Below are 17,208 nucleotides of genomic sequence, written 5' to 3'. Positions count from 1 at the left end.
AGTCAATTCGCTCTTTTGAAAAACGGATTCAGTGCCTAAGTCTACTAGAGCAGCACTATTAACTGATGCGTTTTGAAATAAACGTTTTCCCATGACAGTATCCCTTTAAACACACTGTAGTGCTCTGCAATCTTGTTATCTGACAGAAGGCCTCACCCATTCTGTTACGGATTTTCTTCTCGAGTGCATTGGTGCATTCTGTGAGTCTGATAAGACAGTGCTGTGCCGATTATACTCTATACTACATTTTCAGAAGCCACATCATAATAAGCTTGTGTTGTACTGAGAGATCACTGGATTTCTAGAGGCTTTAAAAATCTGAGTTTTGACTTATGCTATAGTAACATGGTGGCCAATTGTAGTGATCCCTAGCTTGACAAAGCTGTGCTGTGCGGCGAAACAGCTGTCGAGGTTACATGCTGGGAGTGTAACAAGGGGACCCCCTCTCCCCGAGTTCCAGACGGATTTAGGATGAACACGGCGACAGTGATTGCACACAGTAGTGAGGCTTGATGGAGCAGTATTATGTATCGGACAGCATGACTTCAGCACCTTCATATGGAATCTTAAGTGGAACGGCGATACAGCTCAGTGTCATATTAATTAATCCCAAGAAGATGGCACATATATGTTGTTAAAGGAGAAGGAAAGCTCCAAGACAGTTTATTGCCAACATATTAGCTACAATAGAGCAAGCCAGAATGTTATATTTATTCTGCAGAATGCTTTACCATACCTGAGTAAACAGCTCTAGACACTGTCTCTGTTTGTTTAGGATAGAAGCTGCCATATAAGCTTGGTGTGACATCACTTCCTGCCTGATTCTCTCCCTGCTTATTTACAGCTCTGAGCTCAGATTACAGCAGGGAGGAGAGGAGGGGAGCAAATTGAGCATGCTCAAGACCTAGCCCTGGAGGTTTAAGCTGAAAACAGGAAGTCTGATACAGAAGCCCATGAGTACACAATAGAAGGAAAGAAATGTGCTGTTTCTTTTGATAGAGGACTCAGAGGAGCATTACTTTGAGGGTTTACTGGTGTATTTATATAGACCTTTCTGATAAAGCTTACTTAATTTTAGGCTTTCCTTCTCCTTTAAACTTGGCTCATTCATAGAGGTATACAACTCGTACTATATTTTGATACAATGAAAAACAGCTGCTGCTTCCACTAATTAACTCATGGCGGACTAACTGCTTAATCAATACAGCATGCTGCGGTTATTGCCTTTTCTCCACTAAATATCACAGAATCTAGTGCTATCTTCACTAGTACTTTTCAGTCGCCTCACAAATCCTGTTCATTCCAACTCGGTACACCGGATCTTCTTTTTGTCAGGAAACCGGATAACTACAGGGAGTTAATATATCCAGGAACGCTCAGGACTTTGTAATTTATAGGTTCTCTCTATAACCCCAGCAGCATTGGATACTATCCGCAGTTTGAATTTACAGACATACGTTGGGATTCCGACATTATTATTGCTGACTTTACAATCTTGCGTTCTTTCACTGCATCATAGTACATTTAAATTAAAGATGCACCGAATCCAGGATTCGGTTCGGGATTCTGCCTTTTTCAGCAGGATTCTTCCTTCTGCCCAGCCGAACCCGAATTTGCATATGCATATTAGGGACGGGGAGAGAAATTGCATGACTTTTTGTCAGAAAACAAGGAAGTAAAAAATGTTTTCCCCTTCCCACCCCTAATTTACATTTGCAAATTAGGGTTCAGATTCGGTTTGGTATTCAGCCGAATCTTTCACGAAGGATTCGGGGGTTGGCCGAATCCAAAATAGTGGATTCGGTGCATCCCTAATTTAAATGTTTGTATTATGGTATAGAGTGATACAATTAATATAGGAGGGGCCCCTTCTTTTACATAACAGCATTATTTAGTTTTTAAGTGTTTTTATATGTACTGTGATTTATTGGCACGGTGGTTAATAAACATTGCCTTTTTATTTATATACATACTGATTTTAAATATTTGATCATCATCTAGCAGGTTCAAAGACCATAAATCCCTTTTGTATATAGTATTTTGCTTAATGTGCCTGTGTGGCTGTGGAGATACTCTTTTGGTAATTTCAGGCTTATAGATTGTTGAATTATTGCTCAGTTTACAAATTGAATTTTGATCCCCATCTTTTCTTTTCTAGGAAACAAGCCTGCATTATAATACCCAACACCATAAAACCAAGGTGCGGTGTAGGCATCACTCACCTGATACTGTTTCAGGATACCATTCACTAACAGGGTTGACTGCTTCTCCACCTTCTCACTTACTGCGTGCGCCACTGCATAGTAAGACTGGAGGCCACAGATTGGGGTCTGTGGTATACCGTACTCATCATCCACATCCTGGCGGGCATTACTGGGAGGAAACATACAAGTACATCGTGTCACTTGCCATCACAGATTTTTCCTTTAATCCAGCAGTTCTTGGCTCTACCTTATCTACTATGTACCATTTTAATATGGTGGATATATTCCAAAGAAAATAATTGTAATTTTCCAAGCCGCTTGAGAAGAGAGTAGTCATTTGGTTTCAGGTCCCACAGATGACTTGGTACGTAGTCCTTAGTTATGAGATTTTATACCCAACCCAAATATACCTGAAGAAGTCTGGATCATATACTCATAGGAAAGGCAATAGTTTAAGTCTCCTGCACAGGCTGATCAGATGGCAGTTGGGTTATTGGAGGGAAAATGTCAGCACCACGTATGGACAGCTTTAAAGGGATGGTTCACTTTTAAGTTTACTTTTAGCATGTTATAGAATGGCTAATTCTAAGCAATTTTTCAATTGGCCTTCCTTGTTTCATAGTTTTTGAATTATTTGCCTTCTTTTTCTAACTATTTCCATCTTTCAAGTGGGGGTCATCTAAAAACAAATGCTCTGTATGGCTACAAATGTATTGTTATTGCTACTTTTTATTACTCGTCTTTCTATTTAGGCCTCTCCTATTCATATTCCAATCCCTTATTTAAATCAGTGCATGGCAGCTAGGGAAGCCTGGCAATTAAACATATAATAAATATAATGCAATTCCTCTAACCCTCCCAGATACTCACGCTATTATTGCTCGTGCATGAACCTCAGACACATCGTCACTGTCTGGGTCAGTGATTTTTTTGCCCTCATCCACAGGCAGCAGGGTAGGGACAGAAGGCTGCTGTTGCTCCTCCTCTTCTTCCTGCGAAATAAAAGTATCAAAGGTATAACAAACCGTTATACTCTTTAAAGCCCCATATTCCTGAAGCTATAGACAATGAAGGCAATATACATCTAACTAAGCTGGCCCTTCCCCTTCCACAAATACAATTTACCTCTTCTTCCTCTTCTGATCCACTCTCCTCGCTATCAGACCGTGGTGCAACTTCATACCTATTCATGGCAAAGTCATTGTTAGAAGCTTAGATTGCCCAATAAAATTCCATGGCTCAAGCATTATGCTTTTCCCCAAGCCTCAAAACGTACCCAGGGTTCATTTCAAGCCACGCATCCAGCTGTCCAGCCTTTGGTGCATCAGCGCCAATCAAGATCTTTCCACTATCCACATGGATCAGTTTGACTGGGAGGTCGCTCATCTGGCTGGTCTCATCCAGTGGCTAAGATACGCACAGAAATACCAGTTAGTTGAAGGCAAATCTTCACTGGAACAGGATAACAGAGAGCGACGATCACATTTTCCTCTTTCTATTCTCTCTCTCTCGCCAAGCTCTCCATTGCTATATTTTCTGCTCACCTCTCCATCTGGTCCAAGTGTAGGCTGCTGTCCTTCTGCACTCTCTTGCACCTGGAGGTGGGGAAAAAGAACTTGTTTACCAATGTACATTTCACTTTGCTCCCCTACCTTTCTCTTAGGGGCAGTGACATGTCAAGGCAATTTGGCATCATTGGATTAGACAAACAAGGGATTATCCCACCTTTTTCTTTTTCCTTCTCTTCTTCTCTTTGAGGGCTTGGACCGCCTTGTGTTGTCGCACCAATTCTGTCAGATTTCCTACATACTCGTCTGTCTGTTGCAGGAGGTAGGCCAGACGCTTGTCTTTCTTCTGATCGATCAGCTTCCTATAGCCCTCTTCATCCTCAGCCTAAAAGACATTACAAAATGTATTAAAATACTGCTTTGCAAGAAAATAAATGCATAGAAGAACCTAAACACAGAGACATATTTAAATAAGGTACATGAAGCTTTTGGGCAAGTACTAACCATGAGCCTGCGCATTCTCTCCTTCTCGATTCTTTCATTCTCCTTCTTCTGTTCTCTTTCTGTGTTGGCGTGGTAAGTGGATACAGCCTTTGTCAGTTTTTGGATCTTCCCTGTGACTGAACGATGGAATTCCTTGAAGTCCTTGGCATGTTGGAGGATGCTGTTTAGATACTCCTAAAACATGAAAATAATAGAATTTGGTCGGTATAAGATACAGGAGTTATTAGAAGCGTCTGGCTTACACAGTCACATATTGTATAAACCAGATGATTCGAGATAAAGTTAGATCTTCACCATCGCAGGTTTAGCCCCACAATAAGGGTCCAAAACCTTCTCCTGGAGCTTTCACAGCTTGACATGAAACTGCCTTAATTCCTTTCCATACCTGGTGCTTTTGCCTCCTCTTGCGCTCCTGTTCAATCTTCTGCTGCTTTTCCAGTTTTTCTGTGATACGTGCTTCGCGCAAGGACTGCCGCTTGCTGCGTTTGTAGGCCTTTGCATTTAGGGCAGTCTCGAGGGCAGTGTCCCTCCGCATGCAGACCACCACTTCTTGCCGCAGCTAAATAGGACACAATATAAAACCACTTTTTTAGAAGTGTTTGCGTTCCAATTTTCAAGAGGGGTCACTGACCCAGACAGTCAAAAAAAATCCCATTGCTCAGAGAAGCTACAGTTTTATTGTTTCTTTTAATTATCTTTTTATTCAGGCCCTCTTTCATTTATTGTCCAGTTTCTCATTCACACCACTGTCTGGCTGCTAGGTTAAACTGGGCAAAGTGCAATTTGAGAGCTGTGAAGATGTGGAATTGTCTCCCTGAATCAGTGGTACAGGCTGATACATTAGATGGGTATAAGAAGGGGTTGGATGGTGTTTAGCAAGTGAGGGAATACAGGGATATGGGAGATAGCTCATAGTACAAGTTGATCCAGGGACTAGTCTGATTGTAATTTTGGAGTCAGAAATTTATTTTTTCCCCTATGAGACAAATTGGAGAGGCTTCCTTTGGATCAACTAGCAGTTAGGCAAGTTAAAATAGAGTTACCGTAAAAGGTTGAACTTGATGGATGTGTGTATTTTTTAAAGCTAACTTTCTATGTTACTATGTAACTGTCTCAAAATATTCCTCTGCATCATACCAAACATTACGTTTACCCCTTTTATATTCGGTTTAAAATGATAACAACACTAGTTTCAAAGGAGAATACGTGTCACCAATGCAGCTACAATACAAGGGAAGAACTTACTTGTCTCTGAAAATTGAGGAGCCTTAAAGCTTTCAGCTCTATGGTAGCTTTGGTCCTTAGGTCACCAGGCAAAGAACCAGGAAGATTTTCCAGTTCCTGGATCCTGTGTGCAATTCTCGCCTGCAGTCTACAAAGACAAACCATGTCACTTATCATAGGAGGATCCTATAAACCATATAAGCGCCAGAGTAATGTCTGTCATGTATATTATTACATGATGATTATTTGATTGAGTCACATCTGTGAGAATGTTTTGCATTTAAAGAAGATCTCACCTGTACTCCCTTTCCTGTAGCACCTCCACAGGATCCAGGCCTCGGGGTTTCTGTATGGGAGTGATACGGTTGGGCTTTGGGTGAAACTGTACTATGGGAGGAGGCTGAGCAGGCTGGCCTGGAGACTGTGTTTGTGGTGGCATTACTGGGGAGGCAGCAGGAGGCACAGCAGGAGGAGCAGGGGAAGGGCGGCCTGTAGGCTGTGGAGGAATTAGCTTCTGGGGAGCAGCGGCAGGAGCAGCTGCATTAGCCAAGGGACCTGTAAGTGTGAGAAAGATGTCTGTACAGAATACCCCTTTATACACCTATGGAATAAAATTGTGTTGCACTACATACTGGTACATCACAAGTACCAACACAAGCTACCATAAAAGCTTGCCAAACGGATTCAGCCAATTAAAAGATGTACCTTCAGGCCAAGGCTTAGGTGGAGCACCAACAGGGTGGCCAGGCATTCCAGGAGGAGCTCCTGATGGGCCAGGAGGTGGCATAGTAGGACCAGCCATTCCTAGTAGAACTAAATATTAGAACTGGTATAAAATCAGCAAAATATATTACACTTCACTAGACTGACTTGATGGTCAAGCAAAAGTAAAAAGCCTTAAATACTTTTAAAATAATCAGCATTTATTTTTCATGTGTAGCAGGTGACAATACTAGAGCCAAAGTCGATGCCCATTTAATGCAATCCCTCACACCACCAGGACCTTACCATGAGGTCTGTTGTAATTAGGGGGCACTGGACCTGGAGCAGGACCAGTGCCGGTTCCTGAAGCAGCAGGTGGAGGTAGTGTTGGCATCTGTTGTTGTATCCCAGGCATGGGTCTTTTTCCTTGCACTGCCATCTGAAGGTGGTCGGGTAAAGGTTGCCCCCTGGCCAGCATTTTGTAAGCCATTATCTGAGCCCGTAACTGGTGCAGCTGGTTCTGGTTGAAGGGAGTAGGACTTCGGCTCGCCTGCTGCTGTGGGTCAGAGTTCTCCATTGTCACTGCTGATGGCCCTGAAGGCATTGGAGGACCAGATGGAGGACCATTAGAGGGTACAGGGCTGGACACATGCTCAGAGTTGCCCAAAGGAGATGGGTATCCTGCAAGAGAGGAGAGACATTGTTATTACAGGCTATTCAGGAAAGATGGATTTTTTTATAGTCACTCTCTTTTCTCCTACATTGGGGAACACAGGCACCATGAAGATGTAGATCCTACCTCTGGAGAAAGGACACTAAAAGGTTAAAACCTACTCCTCCTCCGCCTGCCAAGGGCTACATTTTCTGCCTGCTTCTGTTGTCTTCAGTTGTTAGCTGACCTAACCACGTCCAGATCATGGAGTCTCTGCTCCTAGGGATGACGTGACTCCGGACAGAATCAGGGATCAACTAAGTGCTGGTTCATGTGCAACTCAGTAGCCACCTTTGGTGAGAAGTCCAGAACCGATCAAAGGATGTCCTTGTGAGGACGAAAGATCGAGAAGAGGGACCTGCAAGATAAAGCCGCCAATTCCTACTACTTGCTGAAATAATTGCTAGCAAAAAGACCACCTTACAAATTAAAGGGCTTGTTCACCTTCCAAACAGTTTTCAGTTTTCAGGTTGTTCCCCAGAAATACTTTTTTCAATTACTTTCCATTTTTTACTGTTTTTCCAAAATCTAAAGTTGAATGTCCCTGTATCTGGTGTTTGAGTCTGGCAGCTCAGTAATTCAGGTGCAGGCTCTGAACTGTTACAATTTTACAACATATAGTCGATCCATTTCTCAGCAGCATCTGTGGAATATTAGTAACTATTGTATCAATTCTAACAACTGTCTTTAATGAAACTCAGATATTTTGCCCATCAGGGACAAAGATAAGAAATGTATCAACTAAATGAATCAATTTAGAACAGTTTACAGGGTCGGCGAAGGGCCAGTCTCTTGACCAACCCCTCCTTCAGGAAGGAGACGATGAGTCCCTTGCTTGAGTGTCCCTATTCTAAGACTCATACCAGATAATGAAGGTGTGCCATACCCTATGGTATCTCTTGGCCGAGACAGGCTTGTGGGCTTGCAGCATGGTGGGAAAGGCCTCCTCTGGAATACCATTCTTGGCCAGTACGAAGAGCCACGCTGTTAAAGTCAGACTTAGTAAGTTCAGGTGGATGATTGGTCCTTGAGAGAGACCGTCATCACAGAGAGGTAGTCGGAGAGGTGCGTCTGCTGCCATGGAAATGTCAGCAAACCACGGGCACCTTTGCCAGTATGGGGCACACTAGGAAGGTCCTTGTCCCTTCCTGCCTGATCTTCTTTAGGACTCTGGGGAGAAGGAACAGAGGTAGGAACACATACAACTGGTGCCATGAGGGTGCCAGAGCATTTGCCTCTAGTGCCAGTAGGTCTTCGCTTCTCGCCAAAAATTTTGCTTGTGGTAGTAACATGAGGCCATGAGGTCCACTTGTGGAAGACCCCGTCTCTTCACTGGGGGTGGAGGCTCCATTCCCCCTGATCTAGCTTTTCTCGACTACGGAAGTCTGCTTGCCAATTCTGCACTCCTGTGATGTGGACTGCTGATATGGCCTTCACTTTGTGCTCCGCCCAGTTTAGAATTTGTTCTGCCTCCTTCTGAGCTGCCCGTACCGCCCTGGTGGTTCACATATGCTACCGCCATCAAGTTTGTGTGGATGATGACCACAGGCTCGGATGATGCCCTCAATAAGTCGTCTAGATAGGGGATCACTTTGATCCCCTGTATCATGAGATGCACCAATGCGGTGAAGATTCAAGCGGCAGAGGAGAGGCTGGATGGCAGAGCAACGAACTGCCAATGGTTGCCAGAGATGAAAAAACAAAAGAAATAATGATGGTTTGATGCATGGGCAGATGCAGATATGCGCCCTTTATATTCAACACAGGCATGACTGGATAGACTCCCATCTTGAAATGGCACCTGCAAAGAATCTGGTCTAATACTGGGAGATAGGATCAGTCTCGCTTTGGTACCACAATCAAGTTGGAATAAAAGCCTCAGCCTGTGTACATAGGAGGTACCGGTTCGTCGACTCCCTAAAAAGATAACTCCTGAATGACGGATAAGAGGGCACTGGATCACTGAGCCGGGCGGCAAAGAATCTGTTGGGAGGAATGGCTTGGAATTAGATCAGGTAACCCTTTGAGATCAGTTGAAGCACCCACAGATCATAAAACTATTCAAGGACTCTGTCCAGAGTCTCTGGAATGCTGGCCAGGTTCTGCAATCCCGCTAGGGAAAGGGAGAGACCACGTGCAAATACATAGTCAATGGTCAATGGTCCAAGCTCATCTGACTTGCCAGAGCTACCATGGAGCTGGGAGGCATGGTTGAATCAGGCAGACCAAGAACAGGGTTGGATTGAGGAGATTTGCAGGAAGTACAACAGGGTTCAGCTGAGGCCACCTGGAATTTTTTTTGCAAAGGGCGCATGCAAAATAGGAAACCAAGGGAGTAACTGAGCTGGTTGCTCTGGAAAGGGAGGTCTCCTCTGTGTTGTCTACTGTGGCAATAATCTGAGGGGAGTGAGGGTAAGGAAACAGGCAGAGTGCGTAGTCGCTTATCTGCCAAGGGTGCCTTTGTGCCCTTAAGCGGTCTGTGGATCCTTCCATGCTGGATGTGGCTGCCAGGATCCTGAGTGCTTGGGCTTCAGGATGGCATTGTGGAGAAGCGGTGTGGAATACCCCCCGAAAGGTAGCAACTTACTTGGAGCTGCCCCTCAAAATATGTGTGAAGAGGGGGAATTCTCCAGTGCGGACCTCCAGGGAGTCAAAAAAGTGGTGGCCCTCCAGGAGTGGGAGCCTGTGCATATGAAGCCTCAATAGAGCGGGAAGGCTGGAGAAAGGCAAATCAGCAGGATCATGATGTCCTAGGGCTTTGGGGCGCTGAATAAAATGTGTGGCCCTGTGGTGACAGGGCTGTGGCCAGTAGATCTAACCCTATGCTCCCTGTGTCACCTATAGTCCTTCTGAGGACACTAAAAAGAAACCAAAGACGAGGGAAGCAGGCATGTAGCCCTGGGCAGGAGGAGGAGTCACTTTTAAACGTTTAGTGTCCTTTCTCCAGCTGCAGTATCTACATTCCCATGGTGCCAGTCTCCTCCAATCTAGGGAAGAGAAAGGTTTGCTGGATCTCATTGCTTTGTGACGTGCGCCAAAACTAGATTCAAATCATAAGGGCTTTTGTGGTACCAGGCTGCACATACCTTGGGAGTGCTGGTCCATAGGACTAGGTGGAGGCCCCATCCCAGAGTGACCCCCGGGTCTCATGCCCATACCCTTCATCTGATTGTAACGGGGGTCTTCAGGCATTGCTTTGTCATGCATGGAATCCATTGGCTGTCAGGACAAGAATATTACAGTAGATCAGACTAAGCTCTACAACATCAGTAAAACATTTTTCATATACAGTGGCTTACTCACCTTATGCATCTGGTGCATATTTTCAGGTGGGTACCCAGCAGGCCCCTGTGGGGGAATAGGTGGCCCAGGGCTTGGTCCCATCATGCTGTGTGCGGAGCCAGGAGAGGGTCCTGGACTGGGGCCAAGCATAGCTCCAGGAGAAGGCCCTGGCCCAGGAGAAGGAACAGGCCGGGGAGTGCCCCCCATTGGAGGGTCTGGGGTAGACATCACAGCAGAGAGAAGATCCAGTCACTGCAAACCTGTGAAGGAAGTACATGTTTTACATTAAATGCTGCAAGCAACAAGCCATGAGCATTTCTTCAAGCAGTGTGTACCTTTGTATTAATGTTCAAAGAATATTTATGGGATGCCTTGTTACAGTTACTCAGAAGGCGCCTCCTGAACTGTAGTCTTTCATGGGATATTGAATATTACAGCCCAGCGGGGTCTCATCTCTGGGACAGATTACTTCAGACAGGGTCAGGTCGGAAGGGTTTGGTCACACTTCTTACGGTCTACCCAGTTAAAGGGGATGTTCACATTCCAAACACATTTTCAGTCCAGTTGTTTTCAGATTGTTCTTCAGAAATGTTTTCAATTACATTTTTTACTGTTTTTCCAAAATCCAAGTTTAAATTTTAATGTCCCCGTCTCTGGTGTTTGAGTCTGACAGCTCAGTAATTCAGGTGCAGATTCTGAACTGTTACAATTTTACAACATTTAGTTGATACATTTCTCAGCAGCATCTCTGGAGTATTAGTAACTATTGTATCAATTCTAACAGCTGCCTGTAATGAAACTCAGGGATTCTGCTCAGCAGGGACAGAGATAAGAAATGTATCAACTAAATGTATCAATTTACACTACATTGCAAAAGTATTCACCCCCTTGGCTTTTTACCTATTTTGTTACATTCCAACCTGTAAGTTAAAGGTTTTATGTGATGGATCTGCACAAAAAAGTCCAAGTTGGTGAAGTGAAAAAAAAAAATATATTAAAAAAAGAATTTAAAAAAACTGAAAATTGGCATGTGCATATGTATTCACCCCCTTTGCCACGAAGCCCCTAAAAAAATCCTGGTGCAACCAATTACCTTCTAAAGTCACATAATTAGTGAAATGAAGTCCAACTGTGTGCAATCTAAGTGTCACATGATCTTCTCTAACATGGTACCACAACAAACCTGCTAAGACAGGGCCACCCACCAAAACTCACAGACGGGCAAGCGGGGCATTAATCAGAGAGGCGCCACAGAGACCAAATGTAACCCTGAAGAAGTTGCAGAGTTCCACAACAGAGACTGGAGTATCTGCCCATAGGACCACAATAAGCAGTCCATAGAGCTGGGCTTTATTTAAGAGTGGACAGAAAAAAAGCCATTACTTAATTACTCAAAAAAGTTAAGCTGTGCTCCAGCAGAATTCTGCACTGAAATCCAATTCTCAAAAGAGCAAACAGATTTTTTTTATATTCAATTTTGAAATCTGACATGGGGCTAGACATATAGTCAGTTTCCCAGCTGCCCCATGTCATGTGACTTGTGCCTGCACTTTGGGATGGAACTACTTTCTGGCAGGCTGTTATTTCTTCTACCACCTATTATTACTATTACTTGCTGGCAAGAGGGAGAAGGTGAAGGAGGCAGATTCCACCCGACTGAGTGACCATGATTACCGAGACAAATTATTAAATAAACGCTCGAAAAAATGAAGAAAAAAAAACCCCATTAAAAGTGCGCCCCTCAATGATGGCGTCCTAGCCAGCCGCCTACTCTGCCTACCCCTAGTTCCGGCCCTGATCCCTGCAGTGAGCACTAACCATCTGGTTTTTTGGTGTGCGATTAATGTCGGCATGGTCTTGTGGTAAAATGGGTGTGGTTTAAAGTGGGTGTGGTCTAAAAACAGGAAGTGGCTAAAACTGGCTTCCATTATCGGCCCTCCACCATGTAGATTAGAAAAATTCCGGCCCTCTATACGATATAAATTGGACAGCTACATAATGTAACTGAATCAATCTCAGTGGGACTTGGTTTTTACTATTGAGTGTTGTTTTTAGATCTACCAGGCAGCTGTTATCTTGTGTTAGGGAGCTGTTATCTGGTTACCTTCCCATTATTCTGTTGTTTGGCTGCTGGGGGGGGGGGTGATATCACTCCAACTTGCAATACAGCAGTAAAGAGTGACTGAAGTTTATCAGACCACAAGTCACATGACTTGAGGCAGATGGGAAATTGACAATATGTCTAGCCCCATGTCAGATTTCAAAATTGAATATAAAAAAATCTGTTTGCTCTTTTGAAAGATAGATTTCAGTGCAGAATTCTGCACTTTGCGTTTTGAAAAAAACATGCGTTTGCGTTTGGAAAAAAAACATGTTTTCCCATGACAGTATCCCTTTAAAATTAAAAATAAGAAGGCACGTTTTGAGTTTGCCAAAAGGCATGTGGGTGACTCCCCAAATGTCAGATGAGACTAAAATTTAACTTTTCAGCCACCAAGGAAAATGCTGTGTCCAGTGCAAACCCAACACATCCCACCACCCCAAGAACACAATCGCCACAGTGAAACATGGTGGTGGCGGCAACTTGCTGTGGGATGTTTTTCAGCAGCAGGGACTGGGAAACTGGTCTGAGTCGAGGGAAAGATGGTGCTAAATACAGGGATATTCTTGAGCAAAGAAAAAGATATATTTTAGTGGGAGCACTTACCGGACGCTGAATTCAAACGTGCTGCACTGCTAGCCGCCATCCCACACGGTCACAAGAATTCCAAGAACAAAAAAGGCGGAGCACCGTGAGAATTCAGTAAAATTTAAAAAATGAAGTTTTATTCAATAAACATCTAAGAACAAGTTACAGCAGCAGTGAACCCATGGCTGCCCGCTTATTGTCAGTTTCACAGCTGCCCCAAGTCATGTGACTTGTGCTCTGATAAACTTCAATCACTCTTTACTGCTGTACTGCAAGTTGGAGTGCTATCACCCCTCCCTTTCCCCCCCAGCAGCCAAACAAAAGAACAATGGGAAGGTAACCAGATAGCAGCTCCCTAACACAAGATAACAGCTGCCTGGTAGATCTAAGAACAACACTCAATAGTAAAAACCAATGTCCCACTGAGACACATTCAGTTACATTGAGAAGGAAAAACAGCAGCCTGCCAGAAAGCATTTCTCTCCTAAAGTGCATGCACAAATCACATGACTGGAGGCAGCTGGGAAATCGACAAAATGTATAGCCCCATGTCAGATTTTAAAATTGAATATAAAAAAATCTATTTGCTCTTTTGAGAAATGGATTCAGTGCAGAATTCTGCTGGAGTAGCACTATTAACTGATTCATTTTAAAAAAAAAATTTTTCCCATGACAGTATCCCTTAATCTCACGAAATGCCTTCCTGCCGGCTAGAATGTGAATCGATGGGGGGATGGCACTTCGCTTCGGATGATCGCTTCGGCTTTCCGAAGTCGCCCAAAGTTTCCTCATTAGACAATTTCGGGGGAAAAAAAGCGATCCGAGTGCCATCCCATCAGCGATTCACATTCTAACCGGCGGGAAGGCATTGTGGAGAGGTTAGTGGCCCAAGAAGAGGTGATTTGTCACTGGGCGACTAATGTCCCCAAGTTGCAGCGTGTGCCACCACCCTTAAGAATTCAATATCTAGCACGTCATTTTTTTAATATACTGGGGACAGTTCCCCTTTAATGAATAAGCAGATCATAGGCATAGCGCTCTCCTAAGTGAAATGACTGTGTGCGTGTTAATTACCAGGCCGGCCCTGGTGCTCAGCCCATTTACTGTGCACTAAATATATGAAATGAGGGCAGATGAAGAGATAAAACAGACTGTTTCCTTATGGAGAGATGCGGGCGTTCTCTGGAACAAGCTGCTCTTTTCCCTAATCGGCAGGTGAAAAACGCACACGGGGGGGGGGGGAATAACAAAAGCGGCTTCAAAGGCAGAGCATTAATTATTGATGGTTTTTATCGACGCCGCGGCAGACAAAGAGCAACGTGCGTTAGACTTCCAAGCCATGAAAAAAAAAAATAAAGTATTCAGCCCTTCATATTAATACAGTCTAATGTCCCTGCTCTAGTTATATAGGACTGGGAAGCTTCAGAAGCCTTTGCTCTCTCTGTACAGTGAACATTAAAGGAACATGTGATTCCCAGCTTTGTATGGAGCTGATGTATGTATTCAATCATACAACTGCACCAGTAGGACTAACTGCCATGCCGCTTGCTCTAGCTCAAACCTTACAGTATAGAAATGCCAAATAGTTGTGAATACATAACTATAGGTGACTGCCTGTAGGGGAGAAAGTACAGTCCTGAATAGGGCAGTATTGCAGAGTGGTTAGCAATGCAATGGGGTGTTGGGCTGTCAATGTAACAATACCCAATGGGCTCCCTGTACAGAGGAAAACACATTATAAATAGACAGGACACCCCCATAATGCCACAAAAGCAGTGGTGCCCTGAAAAACAAAAATGACTGCTACCCCAATGAGATGCTGCTGCTAAAAGGCATTCCACTGACTGCTGTATCAGAGCAAACAATATGACTGAATCTCTATAAATAAAAGTGACCTTTTATATGCACTCCCGGGGTAGAATGGACCAACCGAACAGTTAAGTTCATAACCGAGGTGCTGCCTCACATAAGGGGCCCAAAATTAGTCCAAGACAGGACTAGCCTAAACGTGGCCATAGACGCAAAGATCCGCTCGTTTGGCGACATCAGCAAGCAAGCGGATCTTTCCCCGATATGCCATTAACGAGCATGGCTATATCGGTGGTACGGCCGTACGAACCGATTACGATATGCAATGGGCTCTGACGGGATCGGTCGGGTCAAAATCAAACCTGTCCGATCGACCAAACGACCGATCTCCGCCGGATGAAAGAAGTCGGCACTCACCACACACCATCAGAAAATCCTACAAATCCTCGATTTGTACGATAGGATCTGTGCGTCTATGGCCAGCTTTAGGCCAGATGGGTTAAGGGGGCCACACTATATTAGAAAAAAGCTCAGATCGCCAGATGCTACATCCATGCTTCTCTAGTCTGGGCAGTTGGGAGGACACGCTGCAGTCTACACACTTAGTGAGCTAGTCATATCCTATAGTGACTAATCCAGTATTAATTTCCATTGGTCCAGGGCTTTTCGTGTATCCTCCGCCCACTCACTCACTGGCCCCTGTATCCTCCTGCCACTCACTGGCCCCTGTATTCTCCTCCCACTCACTCATTCACTGCCCCTGTATCATCTTCCTACTCACTGGTCCCTGTATCCTCCTCCCACTCACTGGCCCCTGTATCCTCCTCCCACTCACTCACTGGCCCCTGTATCCTCCTCCCACTCACTCACTGGTCCCTGTATCCTCCTCCCACTCACTGGCCCCTGTATCCACCTCCCACTCACTGGCCCCTGTATCCTCCTCCCACTCACTGGCCCCTGTATCCACCTCCCACTCACTGGCCCCTGTATCCTCCTCCCACTCACTGGCCCCTGTATCCTCCTCCCTCCCCTGCACTCCCACTCACTGGCCCCTGTATCCTCCTCCCACTCACTGGCCCCTGTATCCTCCTCCCACTCACTGGCCCCTGTATCCTCCTCCCACTCACTCACTGGCCCCTGTATCCTCCTCCCACTCACTGGCCCCTGTATCCCCTCCACTCACTGGCCCCTGTATCCTCCTCCCACTCACTCACTGGCCCCTGTATCCTCCTCCCACTCACTCACTGGCCCCTGTATCCTCCTCCACTCACTCACTGGCCCCTGTATCCTCCTCCCACTCACTGGCCCCTGTATCCTCCTCCCACTCACTGGCCCCTGTATCCTCCTCCCACTCACTGGCCCCTGTATCCTCCTCCCACTCACTCACTGGCCCCTGTATCCTCCTCCCACTCACTCACTGGCCCCTGTATCCTCCTCCCACTCACTCACTGGCCCCTGTATCCTCCTCCCACTCAGTGGCCCCTGTATCCTCCTCCCACTCACTCACTGGCCCCTGTATCCTACTACCAAGAACACAAGGAAGTCTCTTCCCCTCCCCACTCACCCCAATACATTCTGCTCCTCGCTGCTATCAGGCCCCTTTGTCCCTTCTGGACCTCCCATTCCCCGCCCACTTCATTCAATAGATGTCCCGGCTCCTCCCGCCGGTTATCAGCAACACAAAAGGCAACAGAACAAGCGCCTCAGCCGCCCCATGTCTTACCTAACTTGCCCCCGGATCCTTCTGCCGTCTCTTGCCAACTATTGCCGGGAACACCGGGTCGTTCCCGCCGCTACCTCGGCTCAATTTCTCTGTTCACCCTCCCTCTTTCTTTCAGCAGCCTAGCACGCCGCATGCGCGTTACGTCAATACGTTGTCTTGATTGACTAGATTAGGGCTCTGCTCGGGAGCAGTGCGTTGCCATGGAGACATCAGTGGAAAGGACTGACATGTTTGATAAGGGCAACCCCCCCCCCCAGTTCTCATGATCTCTATTTTCAGTCATTTTCCGCATCTTTTCCTTGAGAATGTTCTGTGCTTAGAATATGTGGCTGTTTTTTGTTTTAGCAATTGATTATAGCGGGCTGACATCGTTATATAGTAACAAGAACAGTATTTATATGCAGGGAATGAGGATAAAGGAGGAAAGGACATATTACTCTACACACAGACAGTTACATAAATAGTGAATAACTCACCTCCTACTGTAGACTATGTAGAATAAAGAACGTCCTATTATTATATACCTGGATACTGTGAGTCATAGAAGCACCGGCTGAGTGTTTTTATACAGGACATGGAACTCTGAGGTGACTTCTAATATCCTCATATTATTCAAAAGAAGGAACATTATTTATTTTATACACACGTTTTGTCATGACATAAACAATCACTAAACTCAGATTATCACTGATGAATCACATACCTCCCAACATTTTGGAAATAAAAAGAGGGACAAAAAAATTTACCGTGTTTACTGTAGCGACCACGCCCATCTTGTGACCACACCCCCTAATTACCATGTTCATTTTACAAAATTTGGAATGTTATGAAAGTTTGAACATGTTTCTGTG

General features: G+C 45.0%; 1 protein-coding gene across 8 annotated transcripts in view; it reads right to left on the bottom strand.

Moving 5' to 3' along the window:
• The window catches only part of smarca4.L (SWI/SNF related, matrix associated, actin dependent regulator of chromatin, subfamily a, member 4 L homeolog), a 40,838-nt gene extending 24,324 nt beyond the window's left edge, over positions 1-16,514 (bottom strand). For 2 of the 8 annotated variants that reach the window (XM_018242033.2, XM_018242038.2), the window contains exons 1-15: positions 16,358-16,514; positions 10,158-10,396; positions 9,941-10,073; positions 6,449-6,823; positions 6,146-6,253; positions 5,737-5,995; positions 5,462-5,588; positions 4,602-4,775; positions 4,217-4,390; positions 3,930-4,097; positions 3,749-3,799; positions 3,481-3,611; positions 3,330-3,387; positions 3,075-3,196; positions 2,223-2,373 (exon numbers count right to left, since the gene is read on the bottom strand). In XM_018242033.2, the coding sequence (XP_018097522.1) occupies positions 2,223-2,373; positions 3,075-3,196; positions 3,330-3,387; positions 3,481-3,611; positions 3,749-3,799; positions 3,930-4,097; positions 4,217-4,390; positions 4,602-4,775; positions 5,462-5,588; positions 5,737-5,995; positions 6,146-6,253; positions 6,449-6,823; positions 9,941-10,073; positions 10,158-10,364 (2,238 nt within the window). In that variant the 5' untranslated portion in view covers positions 10,365-10,396; positions 16,358-16,514. Of the gene's footprint in view, positions 1-2,222; positions 2,374-3,074; positions 3,197-3,329; positions 3,388-3,480; positions 3,612-3,748; positions 3,800-3,929; positions 4,098-4,216; positions 4,391-4,601; positions 4,776-5,461; positions 5,589-5,736; positions 5,996-6,145; positions 6,254-6,448; positions 6,824-9,940; positions 10,074-10,157; positions 10,397-12,843; positions 12,873-16,198; positions 16,310-16,357 lie in introns of those variants that run through there. The other 6 variants (XM_018242037.2, XM_018242039.2, XM_018242034.2 and 3 more) reach the window with 5 other exon arrangements.
• Between the last annotated feature and the right edge of the window lie 694 nt (positions 16,515-17,208).

This window comes from Xenopus laevis, chromosome 3L (genome assembly GCF_017654675.1).
Source record: "Xenopus laevis strain J_2021 chromosome 3L, Xenopus_laevis_v10.1, whole genome shotgun sequence".
NCBI lineage: Eukaryota > Metazoa > Chordata > Amphibia > Anura > Pipidae > Xenopus > Xenopus laevis.
The sequence above is the reverse complement of the archived record's forward strand: the minus strand, read 5'-3'. Positions and strand labels throughout refer to the sequence as shown.